Source organism: Erpetoichthys calabaricus, chromosome 4 (assembly GCF_900747795.2).
Source record: "Erpetoichthys calabaricus chromosome 4, fErpCal1.3, whole genome shotgun sequence".
Classification (NCBI taxonomy): Eukaryota; Metazoa; Chordata; class Cladistia; order Polypteriformes; family Polypteridae; genus Erpetoichthys; species Erpetoichthys calabaricus.
This window is the reverse complement of record NC_041397.2, coordinates 178,574,905-178,597,537: the sequence shown is the minus strand read 5'-3', so window position 1 is coordinate 178,597,537 and position 22,633 is coordinate 178,574,905. Positions and strand designations below refer to the sequence as shown.

The 22,633-nt window shown below is 38.1% G+C and overlaps 1 protein-coding gene across 1 annotated transcript in view; it reads right to left on the bottom strand.

The window, feature by feature from the left end:
* The window catches only part of LOC114650394 (interleukin-5 receptor subunit alpha-like), a 43,980-nt gene that overhangs the window by 7,498 nt on the left and 13,849 nt on the right, over positions 1-22,633 (bottom strand). The window contains exons 2-6 of the mRNA XM_028799987.2: positions 15,462-15,553; positions 10,122-10,242; positions 9,865-10,037; positions 4,655-4,803; positions 346-487 (exon numbers count right to left, since the gene is read on the bottom strand). Of these exons, the coding sequence (XP_028655820.2) occupies positions 346-487; positions 4,655-4,803; positions 9,865-10,037; positions 10,122-10,242; positions 15,462-15,525 (649 nt within the window). The 5' untranslated portion in view covers positions 15,526-15,553. The remainder of the gene's footprint in view (positions 1-345; positions 488-4,654; positions 4,804-9,864; positions 10,038-10,121; positions 10,243-15,461; positions 15,554-22,633) is intronic.

Here is a 22,633-nt window from a genome sequence, read left to right as displayed (position 1 = left end):
AAACCTAAGCAGATATAAAGGGGAAATGTTTAAATTCGACACAAGCTGTGTTCAGTCCATGACTGAAGTAGAGTTCCTTACATCTCTGTGCTATTGCCTTGCACAATGTTTATTTGAGCATGTTTTTTTTATTATTCATCTTTTTCAGGGCTTCTTCTTGATATTGGGTCAATTGTGTGAAAGTTGCTCATATGGAACGTAATATAGTCATAAGTCTACCCACATTGTAAACTGTATTTAATATATACTTTTTGTGTTTACTGTTTTGACTTGATTTCTTATTCAGAGGTTACTACCTTTCCAATGTCGTGATTTCTGGATACTTGGTATTTGATAAATGCTTACCCACAGAAATGACTTCACTCCAGTTGCTCCAATTTTGGTTTTTCCTGCAATTTTTTTCATTTTTTTTTACTCTCAGTTTAATAATATACTTCTTAGTACGATCTATATTTGGTAACACAAAGTGTGTTTCTTGAATTTCTTCCTGGAGAAAAAAATAATTTGAAGACGATTTTAATTTTAATTTTAATTACCAAAATGTTCATGAAACAATTCCTGGTTAGAAACACCTTTAAAGAACACACATATTGCTTCATAAGCTAGGAAAGACTACAGAAGTGGAGCATTCCAAAAATATTCATGTAATTATTGGTCAATTATTTTTTTAATTAAAAAATACGAAAACCTGTAAAGAAATATCTTGTACAAATAATAGACTATTCTGTTTAAAAAAGGTCATCCCCTATGAAAAAATTAGGTAATATTTTATTAAGTGTTTTTGTAATTGATGTGGTATGATGATGCAGTGCTTATGGCTTGCTTTTGTATCCATGAATCCAGCATCTTGAGTCGTGTAATTTGTCTGTGTAAAGTTTGCACATTTTTTCTGTAACTATATAAGTTTTTCTCTAGATACTCAATTTCTCCTTTTACATCCCTTAAGATGTAAAATTTCAGGTAGCAGCCCCAATCTGGTCCTGTGTGAGGATATGTATGGTTTGGCTCATGAGTTGACCCTGTAATGGACTGGTGCCCTGTCAATGACAAACTGCTGCTGTGACCAATTCTGACAAGCCTCATACAACCCTAAATCAGACTAAGTCTCAGAAAATTAGGCTTTTTGTAATTGGTTATTGCTTAAATATATATAAAAAAGATAACATAATATTTGGCAGCTGTTCAATTGATTTGACTCTTTTGCTTATAAATCTGGAATACAAGATCTTCATGTCATGTGAAGCATCATGTCAACATCAAATATTTAGGTTACTGTGCAATATTTAAAAAAAGAACAATTATGTAAAAATATAATGGTAGAGGCTGTCAGAAAAACACAGGTGCTTATCCAACAGCTGATTCACACTGTTCTTCTAAATCCAAGTTTAACTGTCCACACCTCACAGGATTTTGTGAGAAGTTGTTCCTAAACAATTATGACCAAGACAAGCACAACAGACCAGGCCTCCTATTTGTGTTTTTGTGAAAATACAAATGGACACTTGTATAGTTAATAGTAAACACATCAAATCAAGAGTGAATATAAATGTGGCTGGTGAGGTTATAGTAACAAATCATATTATAAGGTGTGTAAAGGGGAAAACACCAACAAAATGTTAAGACAAACAGTCAAAGTCACAAAACAGGAGTAAATTTTAAAAAAAGGATTAATAAACCCTTTGAGTTTAAGCAAGTTACCCTATTGATGCCATTCTGCGGCCTTCAACCTTGAGTCATCCTCAAGCTTTGTCTTTCAGCAGCTGCTATAGCATTATAATAATAATTCATTGCATTTACTCAAAGTGCTACCACACAGGGAGGACACAGGGAGGACCCGGGACGTAAACCCACAATGTCCTTACTAGCACTCCACCACCTGCTCTATCATGTGACATTGGTTTCTGTTTGGCTAATGTTAACACACAGCAAAAAGAGAAAACCCGTAGCAATTTGTTTACACTTCATTTTAAGGCATTTCTTTGTTCATTCCATAAGATACTCTATTACTGTAGACTTATATCTCTGGTGTTTTATGTACTTTTGGATAAAATACAAACCACCTATTATTGTCAAGATACAGTATATGTCGGTGCATCTACTTGCCGGGATGAAACAGGAGGTGTCTGGTGGACAGATTTCTTTGAATTTTGATACACTTTAAAGCAAAGCTGAGACACACTTGATGCATTTGTGTTTTTATTGCTTTCCCCCATTCTTGCATCTTGTTTTGAATGGTTTCACCCCTAACCATTTGTGTCAAATCCACCAAAACTAGTGAATCATTACATGGTTCCTGTAAATGTGAATTCTGGCTAACCCTGGGCTATGCAGTCGAGAGTCATAGCCACAATATTCTTATCTGACTCCAACTTCAAACCCTAAGAATCAAGTGCTTTAATATGCAAAACTCCAACTGCAACATCTGTCAGCTTTTTTAGAGGTTAAAACATTATCTAAAACTCATTGATATACCAACTGAAAATATAATTTATCTTAAACTTAATTTAAGAATGTTGACGGATACAACCATGAGGACTGCACGAGTTGTGCAGGGGATGCTGCATGATTTAATCTACGCAGTACAAGCCAGACTTGCAAATTGCAGTTCTGAGGTTCTTTTTTTAAATTCTGTTATTACAAATACACTGACTGCTGTAATCCACTGCACTGTTTTCCAATGAACTGTCAAATTCCCTCAAATAAATAAATAGTATGGGTTATTTAAATCTGTTAAGAGAGGATTTTTATTTTAATGAAAACAAATCTGCCATATTTCTCAGTTGAGTCAATGAAGTATTAAGTGAGTTGTTTAAAGCCTTTACCAGTTACAAAATCATAAGGACTTCTATCATCACTAAAAAATTTAACGCAATTTTTTGTGTTGTATTGTTTTATTCTAGCTTAGAACGCACCTTGCTTCAATCCAAAACAAAATACAGTGTGGCTAGGGAACAATAAACATGACAGTTTCTCTTGTTTCCATGTGAATATAAAATAATTGAAAATCTGCCCCAAATGTGTGACTTCTTTTCTACTATACTATACTGACTGGATGTAATAGTCATTTGCACATAGGACTGTTCCATTTTTCTGATGTGCTTCATATACTTGCTGCTTAGAAAGTATATTTTTAAAATAATGGCATTAGGATTGGATTTTTAATATGTAAACAAGACAGATTTTTAAAATTGGATTGTTTTTGTTCATATTCAAAGCAATAACAGTTTTACTGGAGTTCACATCATAGACATCTAATTATCTTGAGTTCTTCATTGTTGACTACCAGTGCCGTTCCTGCACTTTTACACTGAGCTTCATGGAATCTCAGTTGCCTTATACTATATAAGGTGAGGGTAAGCAATATACTTTACAATACTGTAATTGACAATTACCCACCAGTCATTACAGAATAGTAATGTTATCTGTAAAACCTACAATTAGAAACTTAGCTTATATTAAATCTGGAGTTGAAATCATACTTTTTAGGGTTTTTGGGATGAGAAGATCTTTTGGAAAACTCTGCAAACCTCGTATAACAATCTTTTTTGATTGTGCGTTTCTATATTCAAATGTTATAAAGCAATGTAAAAAAACAAGGTGCTGCTGGCAACCACACAATTAGGGTAAATTAACCCATTATAATAATCGGATTGTATGTTTTCACATGCTCAGCATGCACTGTGTTAAACAGGAGCCTTGAAAACAAAATTGCCAATGTTAAAGTTTAAACTAGGAAATCTAAATATGGGAACAGTATTTCCATACAAAAATCCATACTCTAAGAGCTAATTTAATACTTGCACTTTTGGTAGGTTTAAAATTTTCAATATTATTGTAATTATTATACCAAATTTAAAGGCAACATTTATGTAAAGGGCAATTGTAGCATAGTTACTCATGTTCTTTTTAATTATATGTTTTGTTTTGAGAATACTATTGGACAAAAAATTTCCAAAGACATGTAAGACAGTAAGTAGAAACAGAAGCATGATGATTCCTATAACGTTCATAACTGTAGGTAAAATTTACAGCAAGAGTAAGGTCTCCAGCAAAAAATCTGGCTTGATTTGTTTGTTTTAAAAGACTTAAGATAGATATTTTCTAACTTCTTGCAGTTTGGATGATTAAACTTCACATAAATGTGAAGAAATCAATGATTTAGACTGATTTAATTTTAAGGTGTTTAGCGTTAATCACTTACTTTTAACCTCTTTGTATTGAAGATTAGCAGTAAATCCTTTTGTTTTTGACATATTGTTTTATTTCTTGTGTATCACGTTTGTGATCTTATGTGGCTCGATTTTACACTGTATGAAAACCGACTTGTGTGAAACAACATCCTTGATACCTTTTGATGGTGAATACAAAATAAAGAAACAGATATAATATATAGAATTAAAATAAAAAAAGAAGACATTGAGACTGTCAAGTTTTCCCTATTCAGTATGGTTTTCAAACCATGAACTATTTTAAAGGTTTGCTTACAAGACTGGAGAGCCTGCTTAAAGAAAAAACCAAGAAAGTTCATGCAGATCTGTGGTGTTTTTGGTAAAATGTTAACATGATATATTCTTTATTGCCATAAAACTTTATTTACCATCATTAGTGTCAGCATATGTTTATTTTTAAAAACATCAAAATGTCACCACATTACCCTTTTTTCCTTGATGCCATTATAAATGCTGATTTCATATTTGAAGCAGATAGGGTTAACTGTGACCAACGACCTTGAGTTACTCCAATTAAGGTACAGATCATTATTTTGAAAATATGTTTTAATATTTTCTGGTGGACTGAGTACTTCTAAAAAAGAAAAAAAAGTTTTTTGTGAATACATGTGAACATAATTATTTTCTCAAAATTAAAAACTGTCACTTTTATGATTTTATATTTCAAAATGTACTATAATTACTTATGAAAGAAAACAAATCACAAGTACATGGCTAACTTCATGCTAATTTATAAATATTGAATAAAAGTGCCTAATGCAATCTTACATTGAAATAACTACTTTAGTGTTCTCCCCAGAATTTTTTAGATGGTGGGATGGAGTATACAAGTGTTAAAAATAAAACACTTTTGTATTTATCAGTTGTTGAACAACTTACAATACTCTTAAGTGATCACTGAGCTTAAATTTTGATATATTAATTCTTCTCTTTTTCTTAGAAGCTCCAGTGTCTCAGGCTTTTTGTAATCAAAATCATATGGATCTATTTCCTCCAAAAAAATACGCAAAACAAAGAAAATTGATTAGCGTATTCTGACTCATATAGGTTTTTGTTGTTTATAGGGCATAAAATTTACATTAGGCTGTGCTAAAGCAGCTAGTCTTGCTAGATTTGGAAAAGGTTCTTTCAGCTCAGTTGCTAATTTTAGCAGTATTAGTTTTGAACTAAATATTTTTGTGACTGTCATTTAATAGTTTTTGATGTAGCAGACCATTCTTATTTAGTACAGTGGTATTTTAAAACTTCAGGACTGACATTTTTGGAATAATAATCAAAAGGAATCTCAGCAGCTTCACTTTGATAATGAACATTTAATACTGAGAAATCTTGAAAAGCAGGAAATGATTGGCATATCAGGAAATCCTGCATCTGTCTGGTTAATTGTGATTATGTACTTATCATAAATTGTAGCCTTGAATGTAGTAATATTAACATGTGAATAATCAATGTGAAAGTCCGACTGTTCATCTGAAAGTGTTGATGAAGATTTTAAAAGTGTCAGGGGTATCTTTCAAAATCGATTTATGACTTATAAAATTACCTCTGTTTCTGCTAAATTACATCCTGCCTTTATCATGCTTTAGATAAGGTAGACAATAAAGGCAATACATCTGAAAGCATTATAAGTGAAGAGGCAAAATATTATGTTCTAATGTGTCTACTTAAACCTTCATCTGTAATATCATTTAATTTAGTGGCTTCTCTTTCAAGTGCAGCTATAACACTCATTATGTATTCTCTTCTACTGAAAACTCATGAGATAGCCTTCTAGTGTCACTGGCCATTTTAAGTTTTACCTGTGGAATGTTCTGCATATTTTAGAGCAGGATAAAGCAGCCATCCAAAGAAATTTGGAAGAAGAAAAACAGCTGCCTTTAGATAGCATTACATTTCACTATATAAGGCACTTCAGCAGCTGCTTGGGAGCTAGCAAGAGCCAGTCAGTAGTTTACACAATGACAGTTGAGCGCAAGTCTGTCTGTTCTGTCTTTAAGCACTTTTGAAATTCCCTTTTGTTTCCCAATCTTAGCAGCTGCCCCATTAGATTCTGGGCCAACTACATCACAGGTTGGTACAGCTTTTAAAGGTACAGTATTATTCTCAAATTTGCAATCGATCATATTGCAGGTTACTACAAAACTAACCTTACCCTCTTTATTTATTTGAGTAATATATTTAATGTATACAATCCGCTGTTTTAAAACAGAGATAACTGTAGTTTCATCACACTGAACTCTGAAATAGTACTATGTATTTGTCAGTACAGTATTATACATCAAATTTCAGACGCTAAAATATCAACCCATACTTTCATTATTCTTACTGAGGTATAATGTTAGTCTTTACAAGTGTTGAGATATTTTAAAAAAGGACAACCCAAAATCTTGCAAAGCTCAAGCTATTTATCAAATAGTAATGTATGCTGTAATTTGTTTTTTTTCTAGCTAATACATGTAATAGATCATAAACCTCCCAGAAAAGCACCTCTTTGCAGGTTATTCAAAATTGAAATTGATTTCTCAATTTGCCTTATTTAAGCTTGTTCTAGGATATATTTTTCCTTTTAAACTACACAAGCATTGTCATGTATTTGTAATGCATTACACTATCATAACCTTTTTTCCTTTGATAAGAACGGACTAGGAGACAGCGTGTGCCTTTTCTTTTTTTGTCTTTATTGAACAACTAACAAAATGTGCGAGGCATTACCAATCATATCACTAGGTGTCAACCCACAATCAGACATCAATAGCTGAACTGAAATGCACACTTATACTGATATATAACAAGCAACAAGGTACATTTTACTTTGTTCATTATCAACCAAGCTTTCTTTTATTTTTTGACGTGTCGCACATGGCATAGTTACCCAAGTCAATTCCTTGTTTGTAGGTTGTCTCTTTTAGTGTTTGATACACATGGCGTTCATCATTCTATTAACTTTCACCGCTAGCTAGTTAAATTTTTAAACCACATACTGCTGACAGTTGAAAAGTATTTTCAGTAATTAAGTATTTTTCATTTGAAAAAGATTCTACAGAGGGTAGTTTATCAGATAGACTAGCCTCCACTGTGTCTCTGTTTCATCTCTTTTAAAATAAATTTCAGTTTAATTTTCTGAGTTAAGTTTTTACTCATTTTGTCTTAATATGATATTATTTTTGAATGTGAAGAAATCAATGATTTAGACTGATTTAATTTTAAGGTGTTTAGCGTTAATCACTTACTTTGAACCTCTTTGTATTGAAGCTGTGCGCAACCCAGCCGAGCACGTGTCAGGAGCGGACGTGCTCATTGGCTCCCAGCCAGTAGGTAAGGCGAACAAGGAAGTAAGCTTGCCTCCGGCCGAAGTAAATAACATTTTGGACTTGCAGGAACTCGTGAAGTTGCTCAAGCCCGTACACAGTTTCTTCCAGGTATTGGCGGATATGAAGAAATGGGTGGAGGAGCTGTGAGCAACGGCCGAAGCACCGCTGAAAAGGATAGAGGATTACCTATGGCAATTTGGAGTCTCCCGTCATGATTGATGCGGTGGTACAGGTGAGTGTGACCGGTACCGTACAGCATACAGGGACGCAGTGTGATCCGGGCCCGCGTTTAATAAGTAGCGGGTGCCAAATCACTACCTGCCCTACAAGAGAGTGCGGAACGTTGACTGAATGGTCGGGGGAAGGACCGATCGAACCGGAGCAGCTGGATGGTGCTGCCTCTCGGAGCGATTTGATCCTGAAGACCCTGACCCGTATTATAAATAAATCAAAGGGTGTGCAAACAGGAAAAGGGCTCTCTTCCTCTAATAGAGAGACCCAAACTGTACACAAGTCCCAGAGTAAAAAGGAAATCCCAAAAATAAAACGGGGGTCTCCTGATAAAGTACAGCTGAGAACTGAGAGCTGAACTGCGGCTGTGGAACAATCCTCGGTGGACAAAGGGGTTGAGCGGAAATTTCCTGACTGTTTCCAGTCTCGCAGAGGGAGACCAGTAGGAGAACGGCGGCTGTGTTATGAATGCCGCCGACCGGGCCACGTATGGCGAAGTTGTCCTCGGAGGACAGGAGATCAGAGGTCCTTTTTATATAATATTCCTCCAAGGTTCTCCCGGGAGTTTTCTGGACGTCGCCAAGGCCTGACCAACACCTCCTCCTGGAGGAAGACCTCCCTCGCGGGGCTGGCCGTTCCGAATTATAATTCTTCACTGGAGGGGTGAGTATTGTGGAATATGGCCAGCCGTTCATCCCGGCCATACCCCCAAGCCGCCAGGTGGAGCCCTGCCTGCAACATAGAGGTGCCCCGAGTTCCAGCTGGGCATCATGGACAGTGGAGTTTTTCATCACAGCCCTGCTGGATACCATGGGAACCTCCAAGGGACGCTGCAGGAAGGCCCAGAAACTTTTGTTTCACCTATAACCCGGAAGTGCGTCTTAGTCACGGTGACAGAGCGAATGACACCTTTCCAGGTTGAAGAAAAGGAGCTTTTATCAAACCCGGAAATGTTCACGGTCACATGGACAGAGAGAGGCGAAACACTTCCGTGTCAAGGACTATAAAAGGACTGTGGGAAATCCCAGACATTGAGCTGAGCTGGGTGGAAGGGTGGCAACGCGTCTGGGAGTGTGGAGGATTGTGTATTGATTATTGATTGATTATTTATTTATGAGTATAGTGGAGTGAAGGATGCTTGGTGCACATTATTATTATAAAATAAATAATAATTGGACTTTTATCTGGTGTCTGACGTCTGGTCTGAGGGTTCAAGGGGTCAACAGTGCCTCTATTTGTTACAACATATATATATATATATATATATATATATATATATATATATATATATATATATATATATATATATATATATATATATATAAATATATAAATTCTTTGTTTTTAAATTTGCAGCCCTCACTCTTTATCTCAATAGCTTACACTCCTTCATCAACTCTACAGGTCAGTTTTTGTTTCACAAACTGTTTTTCTTGATGTTTTGCATACCAGCCAGCATCTTCCTTGTTCCCTCTATTACAACTCCAGGTCTTCAGATTGGCCCACCTGGAGTCACTTCCTCCAAGCACACTCTCTTGAGCACTCCCACAGCCAGTGAAAGTCAGCCAGTGGCTTGGCTGTGCATTCCTTTTCCCACCACAGGTCCATCTAAGAAAATGTGATGGGCAGCTGCTGTGTATTCTTCTCTATGACTACACTCCATCCATCCATCCATTTTCCAACCCGCTGAATCCGAACACAGGGTCACGGGGGTCTGCTGGAGCCAATCCCAGCCAACACAGGGCACAAGGCAGGGAACCAATCCTGGGCAGGGTGCCAACCCACCGCAGATGACTACACTCTCTTTATAATATAATCACACTGTCAAACAGTATAGATAATAAGAAACATGCTTTGTATGGTGCAAGCTGAGAGGGGGAGAAAATACACCGGAGCTGTCCATTTGGTAGGGAAGGAAAAGAGCACCTAGCCAAACTAAACTGGACATCTTGTGAATTAGGCACGCAGCGAAAAGGCCCTAGGGAGAACACTACACTTTATACCTATTTTACCAGTAAAAGTAGGTTATAACCTATAATGTTAATAATACTAATATCTTTACATTATACTCTAAAAATACCCTTTTAGCTTACCTATTTTATGAAGAGGAAAAGTAAATTGTGTGCTGTTATTGAGGACTGGACTTGATATATTAATTTCTATCTTCCTAGACTCATTTATATTTGAATTAACTGTGGCATTAAATCCAATAATTATGTTATTTTCATCTCTTATCATCTGAGGATTATGTGTCTCCATGAACTGCCTGGAAAAAAGTAATATCAATCGTTATTTATTGTAGCTGTATCTCTGTATGTAAAGTAATATTTTAGATAGCTGCATATTTTACCTTGAAGCCACTGAATAGGTAGCATCCTTTGGAATTTCCTTTGATGAATGAAACATGCAAATAATATAAGTAGTACTGTAGTAGAATACGCAGGATACGTCAAGTAGGGTTTTTTTCATTTCTGAGTAAAAAAAAAGGAACTTTGATATTTTCTACTATAATGACATGTAACTTCTAACAAATAAAATTTTTCTAAATAAATATAAATATGTGGGCAGGTGTATAGTGAATGTCATTCTGATTTTTTTTAATTCATATTTCACTTAAACACATTATACACAAAATAATGCAAATTCACAAACAATGTTAAATGATTATCTTTTAAGAGAAACAGCTCAAAATATGTGAGATACAAATACATAAATAAAAACAAACATAATAATACTATGTTTTTTTCATGGTAAAACTAACAGTTTAATCTAAAGATGATACAAGTTCTTAGAAAAATGCTACAAGACTAATAAAGGTGTATGTCATATTAGCTTTCTATTTAGTTTTTAATTTAAAAAATAAAAATAAAAGAAGTAAAAAGTAAACTCACAATGTTTTGTTTCATTGCACATTTTATAACACTCACAAACACATTACAAAACACAAATATTAAACTATAAGTATAAAATAACATAAAACAGCCAATGAAATAACAAGAAAAAGTCTAAGACATGGAAAAAGCAAGTTAAAAAGATACACTTTAAGTTGCTTTTAAAATGTTAAACTTGAATCTGAAGGCCTAATACCGTATATAGGGGAAGTGATTTCCAAAGTTTGGGTAAAACATAGATAAATGCTCACTTAACTATTGTCCATCCATCCATCCATTGTCTCCCGCTTATCCGAGGTCGGGTCGCGGGGGGCGGCAGCTTGAGCAGAGATGCCCAGACTTCCCTCTCCCCGGCCACTTCTTCTAGCTCTTCCGGGAGAATCCCAAGGCGTTCCCAGGCCAGTCGAGAGACATAGTCCTTCCAGTATGTCCTGGGTCTTCCCCGGGGCCTCCTCCCGGTTAGACGTGCCCGGAACACCTCACCAGGGAGGCGTCCAGGAGGCATCCTGATCAGATGCCCAAGCCACCTCATCTGACTCCTCTCGATGCGGAGGAGCAGCGGCTCTACTCTGAGCCCCTCCCGGATGACTGAGCTTCTCACCCTATCTTTAAGGGAAAGCCCAGACACCCTGCGCAGGAAACTCATTTCAGCCGCTTGTATTCGCGATCTCGTTCTTTCGGTCACTACCCATAGCTCATGACCATAGGTGAGGGTAGGAACATAGATCGACTGGTAAATTGAGAGCTTCGCCTTGCGGCTCAGCCCCTTTTTCACCACGACAGACCGATGCAGAGCCCGCATTACTGCGGATGCCGCACCGATCCGCCTGTCGATCTCACGCTCCATTCTTCCCTCACTCGTGAACGAGACCCCGAGATACTTGAACTCCTCCACTTGGGGCAGGATCTCGCTACCAACCCTGAGAGGGCATTCCACCCTTTTCCGGCTGAGGACCATGGTCTCGGATTTGGAGGTGCTGATTCTCATCCCAGCCGCTTCACACTTGGCTGCGAACCGATCCAGAGAGAGCTGAAGATCACGGCCTGATGAAGCAAACAGGACAACATCATCTGCAAAAAGCAGTGACCCAATCCTGAGCCCACCAAACCGGACCCCCTCAACGCCCTGGCTGCGCCTAGAAATTCTGTCCATAAAAGTTATGAACAGAATTGGTGACAAAGGGCAGCCCTGGCGGAGTCCAACTCTCACTGGAAACGGGTTCGACTTACTGCCGGCAATGCGGACCAAGCTCTGACACCGATCGTACAGGGACCGAACAGCCCTTATCAGGGGGTCCGGTACCCCATACTCTCGGAGCACCCCCCACAGGATTCCCTGAGGGACATGGTCGAATGCCTTTTCCAAGTCCACAAAACACATGTAGACTGGTTGGGCAAACTCCCATACACCCTCCAGGACCCTGCTAAGGGTGTAGAGTTGGTCCACTGTTACGCGACCAGGACGAAAACCACACTGTTCCTTCTGAATCCGAGGCTCGACTATCTGAAGAACCCTCCTCTCCAGGACCCCCGAATAGACTTTTCCAGGGAGGCTGAGGAGTGTGATCCCTCTGTAGTTGGAACACACCCTCCAGTCCCCTTTCCTAAAGAGGGGGACCACCACCCCGGTCTGCCAATCCAGAGACACTGTCCCTGATGTCCATGCGATGTTGCAGAGGCGTGTCAGCCAAGACAGTCCTACAACATCCAGAGCCTTGAGGAACTCCGGGCGTATCTCATCCACCCCCGGGGCCCTGCCACCAAGGAGTTTTTTGACCACCTCGGTGACCTCAGTCCCAGACATGGGAGAGCCCACCTCTGAGTCCCCAGGCTCTGCTTCCTCATTGGAAGGCATGTTAATGGGATTGAGGAGGTCTTCGAAGTACTCCCCCCACCGACCCACAACGTCCCGAGTCGAGGTCAGCAGCGCACCATCCCCACCATATACAGTGTTGACACTGCACTGCTTCCCCTTCCCGAGACGCCGGATGGTGGACCAGAATCTCCTCGAAGCCGTCCGAAAGTCGTTCTCCATGGCCTCCCCAAACTCCTCCCACGCCCGAGTTTTTGCCTCAGCAACCACCAAAGCCGCATTCCGCTTGGCCTGCCGGTATCTATCAGCTGCCTCCAGGGTCCCACAGGACAAAAGGGTCCTGTAGGACTCCTTCTTCAGCTTGACGGCATCCTTCACCACCGGTGTCCACCAACGGGTTAGGGGATTGCCGCCACGACAGGCACCGACCACCTTACGGCCACAGCTCCGGTCAGCTGCCTCAACAATAGAGGCACGGAACATGGCCCATTCGGACTCAATGCCCCCCACCTCCCTCGGGATGTAGTCGAAGTTCTGCCGGAGGTGGGAGTTGAAGCTACTTCTGACAGGGGGCTCTGCCAGACGTTCCCAGCAGACCCTCACAACACGTTTGGGCCTACCACGCCTGACCGGCATCCTCCCCCACCATCGAAGCCAACTCACCACCAGGAGGTGATCAGTTGACAGCTCCGCCCCTCTCTTCACCCGAGTGTCCAAGACATGTGGCCGCAAGTCCGATGACACGACCACAAAGTCGATCATCGAATTGAGGCCTAGGGTGTCCTGGTGCCAAGTGCACATATGAACACCCCTATGCTTGAACATGGTGTTCGTTATGGACAATCCGTGACGAGCACAGAAGTCCAATAACAAAACACCGCTCGGGTTCAGATCGGGGTGGGGGGGCATTCCTACCAATCACGCCCTTCCAGGTCTCACTGTCATTGCCCACGTGAGCATTGAAGTCTCCCAGCAGAACGAGGGAGTCCCCAGAAGGTATGCCCTCTAGCACACCCTCCAGGGTCTCCAAAAAGGGTGGGTACTCCGAACTGCTGTTCGGTGCATACGCACAAACAACAGTTAGGACCCGTCCCCCCACCCGAAGGCGAAGGGAGGCTACCCTCTCGTCCACCGGGGTAAACCCCAATGTACAGGCTCCAAGTTGGGGGGCAATAAGTATACCCACACCTGCTCGGCGCCTCTCACCGGGGGCAACTCCAGAGTGGTACAGAGTCCAGCCCCTCTCAAGGAGATTGGTTCCAGAGTCCAAGCTGTGCGTCGAGGTGAGCCTGACTATATCTAGCCGGAACCTCTCAACTTCGCGCACTAGCTCAGGCTCCTTCCCCTTCAGAGAGGTGACATTCCACGTCCCAAGAGCCAGCTTCTGTAGCCGAGGATCGGACCGCCAAGGTCCCCGCCTTCGGCCACCACCCAACTCACACTGCACCCGACCTCCTTGGCCCCTCCCATAGGTGGTGAGCCCATGGGAAGGGGGACCCACGTTGCCTCTTCGGGCTGTGCCCAGCCGAGCCCCATGGGTGCAGGCCCGGCCACCAGGCGCTCGCCATCAAGCCCCACCTCCAGGCCTGGCTCCAGAGTGGGGCCCCGGTGACCCACGTCCGGGCAAGGGAAAACGCCGTCCAAAATTGTTTTTCTTCATAGGAGGTTTGTTTAACTATATATATAACTTAATTATTGTGAAACATTTAAAACAAGGGACAACAAATTGCAAAAGAATAGCACAGTCTGCAAGAGGGGATATCATCCTTAAGAAATTACAGCAAGCATACTGCTTTTTACTAAATTCAGTCCTTGCTAGTACTTTATTCAAATGGAAAGAAGTGTGTTTTCAGTGTGGTGTGGCTTTATATCACATGAAAACAAGAATAACACCTAAGGAGAGATTTGAAAAGATCTACTACATATACTGTATCAATTGTCACACATGCAAGCTTGGTCTGCCTCTTATGTGATCTGGTACACAGGGTAATGATTTGAGTGTAGAACAGCAGATGTTCTCCACTTCCATTATCAGCTAAGAAAATTCTACGTAATCAGTGGATCCATGACATCTCCCAATCCCTGCCTCTTCCAACCTATACACTATTTAAACAGCACCTCTACTGGAAGCTGTTATTATCATAAGAATGGTATAGAAACTAGTATTCTACCTATCTGTGCAGAACCAATAGTTTTTGATGAAATCATCATTACATGGGATCAGCAATTATTTTGAAATAGTAGTTCTCAGTCATGCACTATACAATCAACATACTATGCATTATTGACATAGTGTCTGTGGTGTGACTTTTAAGTTAACATTTATCTTTCAGCTGCTAATATAACAAGGGAAAGTGTGAGTCAGTTAAAAGATGATAAATCACAGCCAAAAGTGTATGTGCTACTTAAGAGATTGAGCCATTAGCTCAACTAGATAAGAACTTGTTTTTGACCTGTGCCAGATGGAAGGCCAGAGGAAAAGCAGTACCAACTTGTCTCTTATGTTTGGTCCAAAGGATTCTGATTTAGTAGTTTGGTTGTAACAGATTATTGGTGTTTATTCTGTTGTAGAGCATGAAGCACAGCAGGAAAGGGGACAACAGAGCTGTTTTGTGACCTTGTGACAAAACAACGTTATTGTCCATTCAATAAACTAAAGAATTTTTTTTTGTCATTTTCCATCAGAGATTGTGTTATGTGCTGAGTTAGCAGGGACTGCCAGAGCAAGAAATTCAATTGGCATTATGACTATGGAATGACTTCAGGCAGTAATGATTTCTGCAACACTGAATTTTATTTTCATCCAACATATCCTCACTGAAATAAACATTCTTTGGCCAGCATAATGTGTGCACAATTTTCACTTGTGCATATTGTACTCAAATGATCATATCTATATCATATTGTATATGGATGCATGTTATATTAAAAATTTTACTGTATTGTAATTACGCTTTCACTAACCTTATTAATTAAGGCTACTTACCCGTTTTGGAAGTTGAACATGTTGCAAATGTCAATAACATAATTAGTATTCTTAAAAGATACATGCTTGAACTCTGCAACAAAAAAGGGAGCCTACAAAAAAGTAACAGAAACAGAACACAACAAATGTGACTCCTTGGTTTTCTCTTATTCCTAAACATATTATAGTGTCAGATACAGTCATTATTAGATTTATCTTATTTTTCCTATTGTTTAATTACAGTATTATACACAGTTCTATTAATGCATGTATTGCTTCATTTCAACATAGTTACCAATGTGACCTATATTTTGATTAAATGTTGACACCCATTTAAAAATGATTACTTACAGTTAGGTCCATAAATATCTGGACAGAGACAACTTTTTTCTCATTTTGGTTCTGTACATTACCACAATGAATTTTAAATGAAACAACTCAGATGCAGTTTAAGTGCAGACTTTCAGCTTTAATTCAGTGGGATGAACAAAACGATTGCATAAAAATGTGAGGCAACTAAAGCATTTTTTAACACAATCCATTCATTTCAGGGGCTCAGAAGTCATTGGACAAATTAAATAACTGGAAATAAATGTTCATTTCTAATACTTGGTTGAAAAGCCTTTGCTGGCAATGACAGCCTGAAGTCTTGAACTCATGGACATCACCAGATGCTGGGTTTCCTCCTTTTTAATGCTCTGCCAGGCCTTTACTGCACCGGCTTTCAGTTGCTGTTTGTTTGTGGGCCTTTCTGTCTGAAGTTTAGTCTTCAACAAGTGAAATGCATGCTCAATTGGGTTAAGATCAGGTGACTGACTTGGCTATTCAAGAATTTTCCACTTCTTTGCTTTAATAAACTCCTGGGTTGCTTTGGCTGTATGTTTTGGGTCATTGTCCATCTGTATCATGAAATGCCGCCCAATCAATTTGGCTGCATTTAGCTGGATTTGAGCAGACAGTATGTCTCTGAACACCTCAGAATTAATTCGGCTGCTTCTGTCCCGTGTCACATCATCAATAAACACTAGTGTCCCAGTGCCACTGGCAGCCATGCACGCCCAAGCCATCACACTGCCTCCACCGTGTTTTACAGATGATGTGGCATGCTTTGGATAATGAGCTGTTCCACGCCTTCTCCATACTTTTTTCTTGCCATCATTCTGGTAGAGGTTGATCTTGGTTTCATCTGTCCAAAGAATGTTTTTCCAGAACTCTGCTGGCTTTTTTAGATGTTCTTTAGCAAAGTCCAATCTAGCCTTTCTATTCTTGAGGTTTATGAGTGGCTTGCACCTTCCAGTGCAGCACCCTCTTTATTTACTTTCATGCAGTCTTCTCTTTATGGTAGACTTGAATATCGATATGCCTACCCCCTGGAGAGTGTTGTTCACTTGGTTGGCTGTTGTGAAGGGGTTTCTCTTCACCATGAAAATGATTCTGCAATCATCCACCACTGTTGTCTTCTGTGGACGTCCAGGTCTTTTTGCGTTGCCGAGTTCACCAGTATTTGCTTTCTTTCTCAGGATATACCAAGCTGTAGATTTTGCCACTCGTAATATTGTAGCAATTTCTCAGATGTTTTTTTTCTGTTTTCGCAGTGCATTCTTTTCTGTTCAGTACATACTTTTGTGTATTTTATTTGATACTTTCTTTATTTTTATATATTTTATGTTTTTCTTCAAATATACAGTATATATATATATGTTTTATTCTGATAACTTTTCTGTTTGGAAAATTATTAAGTTCTGTTTTCATAACATTTGATATAACATATTTGCCATGTACTTTGCTACTGTTCACATCTTTCAAAAAACTGCCTGACTTCCTGGTATTATTTTTATTAGATTTTAATTTTTAAGCAGGTTTCATTTTTATTAGTTATCATTTCCATAACAGCAATATTCTACTAAAAATATCTGTAAAAGAACAGATTTCAGGAGAGACTCCTGTTTTTCCATTTTTAATCTTATTTTGTCATAACCTAACCGTAAGAGAGTTTCCCATCCTCAGATACCAAACATTAAGTACATTAACACCTAAAGCTCAGAGATGTGAGTAATGTACACTTATTATTATTACCTTCTATGTACAACCCTTCTCAACCATTCCTTCTCTTCTCCATATTCTTCTATATCTATCATTCTGGTACATATTGATCTTAATTTCACTTGTCCAAATAAAACTGCTCCAAAATTGGACTGTTTTTTTTTAACAGTACTTTCTGGCAAAGTCTTAATCTGTCCTTCCTTTGCTTGAGGATCACCAGTGGTTTGCACTTTGTAGTAAACCCTCTGTATTTACTTTCGTGAAGTAAATTGTAGACTTTAGCAATGATAGGTCTACCTATCAGAGAGTATTCTTGGTTTGGCTGAATGTCGTGAATTGTTTTTTCTTCACGAAGGAAAGAATTTTGTGATCATCCAGCACAGTTCCCTTCCATGGTTGTCCAGGCCTTCTGGTGTTGCTGACCTCATCAGTGAATTACTTCTCTTTAAGAATATACCAAATGGTTGATTTGACCACTCCTGGTGTTTCTGCTATCTCTCGGATGGGTTTGTTTTGTTTTCTCTGCCTAATGATGGCCTGTTTTTAATTAATTGGACAACTTTTTAGGCCTCTACCTGCTTAATATTTAATAGAAAAATGAGGGACTGTTGTGATGTGAGATTTTGCATATAACTTGATAAATATTTTGTATGTCTTTATTTGTAATTTAGGCAAAGCAATGAAATATTAGTGAGAAGCATTCATGTTTACAACCCAAGGAATGGGTCTCTTTGAATTTTACAACAGGATTTGGGGGATGTGCCTTAAACCAGTTTGGCGAGTGTTTCTCTGCTAAAATCTTTCAACCCCCGCAAGAAAGCCAGGTTACGGTAACATATTATCAATAATACATTATTTTATGTATAACTTAACTCCTGCTTTTCTTTTTACTACAACTAATTGCCTGAGGTTATAGATACAGAAGGGAAGGTGGGGATAAGTTATATACTATAATACCTTATACACAGTGCTAAGTCTGTGAGATTAGGCATTCTAACAAAGGCTACATATTAATAATACAATAGGGGAAAGTAGAGCAATACATTACTCTACCAAGACAAAACAGGGACCTACTCACACCTGGCTATGGAACAGTTTGCTAGTCAATTGTCGAAATACTTATGAATCACTGAAAATAGGAGGACCATATTTAAAATTGGATGTCACTCCTAAGTAGCTCATACTGTATTTCTCTTAAACCCTTTGAATTAATGCCGAAAGACTACACATTGATCATGTAATGATTACTTCATTTCAAACCTATTGCAGTGGTGTACAGAGCCAAAAATATGATAATTGTGTCACTGTCCAAATACTTTTGGGACTAACTGTATTTTTCTAAAGATTTCACATGTGAAGAAGTCAATAAGGTTCTAATATGGACAGTTCAGGAGGTACTGATTCTGAGGTACTTATTCTGGACGAAGACTGGAAGAGGACTAGGAGATGAAATGTAGTGAAAAGTCCAAAACAAGTTGAAACCATGAAGAGGAAACCTTTTGAACCAAAGCCTAATTGCTAATCAGAAATCAAAGTCAGAGGGAAAACCAAAATTCCAGAAACCAGAAATTTGAGAAAGAAATTCACACTGCATAAATCTGAGCATTCTATCCAAATGATGGATATGAATGAATAGTTGCACTGGCATTTAAGAGGCTGCATTGATGATGTAAAATACTGCACCTTCCAAAACCATTTTTGCCACATTGGCAACCAGAAGCACCGTACCAGTAATGGGATTGATAACATGGCAGCACTCATATGCAAAACAATATAGTGTTGTGGTACCATGATTTAAATAATCAATATATACTGCAAAGGTAACTGCACAGAAATGTACCCAATATAAAGAATCCCATTTTCTCACATATACATATGAATAGAAAAAATGTTTTAGAGAAATAAACACTCAAAGTGAACATCTCATAACACAATCATTTTCAAAAAGCAGACTAAGAATTAATACTAAGTTTAAAAAAGGTAAAGTGAAACAAATTCTCAGGACAAGAAAAGTTTCATCTCAGTTTAGTCAGATTTCATATATAAACCTTTAACACATATACACCTTAATAAAAGGATTAGTGTCTGTGTGTCTGTCTATGTGTTTCGTCTGATCGCTGTGTCTCTTTTTTTCTAAAAGATGGGCATCAGAAACGTTTTTAGTAATAAAATGTATTACATTTGTCATTTCAATAGATGGTGCATCATGAACATTTAACAATGCTTTTGTGAACCCCATACCAAATGTCATAAAACAGTCTTATGCAATGCTAAGGTCTATAATGATTCGATTTCAACACATCTTAAACAGGTAGCACTGCAAGCTTCTCAGAAATTGCTGCAGACACTGAAATTCCTGAAGACTGGAATCTAACAAATGTTACCAATTAAAATAAAAATGGTGACGAAGTAGATCCAAGTAAACTATAAGCTTAATATGAATCACAAGTAAATTAATGAAAGCAATTATTAAAGAAACTAGCGGTGTGACCCATCTAAGGAAGGTTGAAATCTAAGTAATCAATGTAGGCCCGCCATCTGTTGCAATGACAGATGCAATGCATATATATCTGTTACATACCATTTGGTATGGGAATTGTAAAAGCAGTGTTAACGTTTGTGATGTGCCATCTCTTGGATGACAGAGAAAAAACAACTGGAGAGACACGCAGATACATAGACATTTGTCATTATATTAAGGTGGGTGATTAAACAACATGTGTCAAGTTCAGACATATTACTGAACAGTCATGACTGTATTAGACAGAGGAGTTTCTGTTTTGCTAATATGCTCAAATTCTATGATGAAGCAACGAATGCATTTATTCAAACATGAGAATATTTAATTTATTATGTTATTTATTATGATTTTCAAAAGGTTTTTGATAAGGAACCAGATGAGAGACTGTGTAAACAGCTGCAAAATTGGCACAGAAAGAAAATGGGTATGGTGAGAGGAACCTTTACTAAATGAGGCATTGTTAAAAGAGGTATCTCTCACAGTTAAATGCTGGGCCACTGCTCTTTTTAATTTATATTAATAATCCAGATAGTAATGCAACTAAAAAGCTGGTTAAGTTAGCTAATTACACTAAACTAGGGAGAATAATAAATACCTTAGAGTTAGCAGAATTTTTACTGATGGAAATTAACAGAATTCATACTTCTGCAAATATATGACTGGTGAAATTTAATCTAAATAAATGTAAAGTAATATATTTACAAAGTGAAAATGTTATGTACAAAATGAGGAATCAGAAATAAAGAAGATATTAGAAGAACTTAGTAACTGTAATGGACTAGTCTGTGTCCACTACAGCTTGAGTACAAATCAAAGGATGTACAGAAGCAAATAAGAAGTATAATATGAAGTTAGGTCAGATACATGATGTGTTGAGTACAAATCAAGTGAAGCACTCTGGAGCACTCTGTGCTGTTTCTGGCTCCATATTACAAACAATGGTGTGATAGAAAGTCCAGCATACTAGACTGAGTCCAGGACTATGAGGTATGGAGAGCGAGACTAAAGGAGCTGAGTCTTTTTAGTTTAACAGAATTTAAAGCGTGAAGTTTTAGATGATAGAAGTTTTCAAAATCTAAAGGGAAATACAGTAGTAAGGTTGATTCCAGCTGTTATTTCTTCAATAAAAACTCAGGGGTAGAGATGGAAGCTGTTTAGATGTAAATTTCACACAAACTTTTAAAAGTTTCATTTCACACAGGGAGCCATAGATATATGGAGTAAGATACCACATAGTGTGTTAGACTTTACCACTTCGGGGACTCTCAGAACTTGATTGAATAATAATTTGAGAAAACTGTATGAATCTTGATAGTTAGCATTGGGCTGAATGACTTCCACTCATCAAAACTGTCTTAAAGTTCTTAATCAGGAACCAGCCGTGTATGGTCTGCTGCTATATGGTGCACTCACATATACTGTATACTCAAAGTATTAATGGGACAATTTATTACCCTAAAAAACATCTTTTGAATATAAGATGAAATCAGAATGCACAGGGAAAAGTCACTGAAACTCGAGGAGAGCACTTAAACTAAACAGACAATGACAAGGTTGGGAAAAGAGTCTGGGTTCTTAAAGCTGTGGGGTTGCAGTGCTAATCACTGTACCTCCATGCTATTCTCTAAAATAAGAATTAGTAACAAATGAACTGTGAAAAACAAGATGCAGCGCATAAACAAACATCATCTATTACAGAAGTTCTAACAATAATTATTTTTACTTTAGGCACTTATAAACTAATTTTCTGCTGTTTATTTTCAGGCTATCAACTGTAAAGCTTCAGTTTCGTTTTTTTAATGTTCTTGACTGCCCTTTCTCTTATCTGCCTATGTTGTTATTTCTGGTTTAGCTCACTCTGCTACGCCCAAGGGGGCATGTCAAGCATATTGGAGATAAGCAAAGAAATAAAATCCCCACTCTAGTGAAGTTATTGATAAAAAAGCCAGAAATCAATAATTGTGTTTTGTAAACCTTATTGAACATTATGTACATATTTAGTTTAAAAAATTACTAAAAATATTTCTGCAGAAATATCCATTAATTTATTTAACTCATTCAAATACAGTGCATCTTATTTTGGGTTCTTGAGCAGCAGAATTATTATTTATTATTATTCACCCAGGCTTAACTAAACTCTTTTGCTCTGGTATGATTCATATTGACTTTACCAAAAAAAAACTTTGTTAATAAGAAAAAAAATATTTCCAAAGTTGGTAATTTAAAACTGCAAAAATCTCAAGGAAGCGGGTATGGTAGCCATTGGTTCTCTGTATGCAGTAGACATTGGAAATTCGACTGCTAATAGTGTGCAGACAACAGTAGAAGTCCACACTGCTTGGTGAGTGGATTAAGGCTGTACTAGCTGCAAACTCCACAGTTTTAATGTGCCCAATTTATCAGCATCAATTCAATAAATACTGTATATGAAAACAATGTCAAAAGTGACCCATATGACCTTTTTTTGTCTCAGTTCTGCGTGTTTACCATTTACATAATTTTTGGGTCAAATTTGACCCATTTTAATATTTGACAGCAATAAAAATACCTTTAATATCTTTCCTTTAGTCTGAAATTTGATGAATTTTCCTAAAGTGACCCAAAATACACAAAAAATTAAAATATTTTA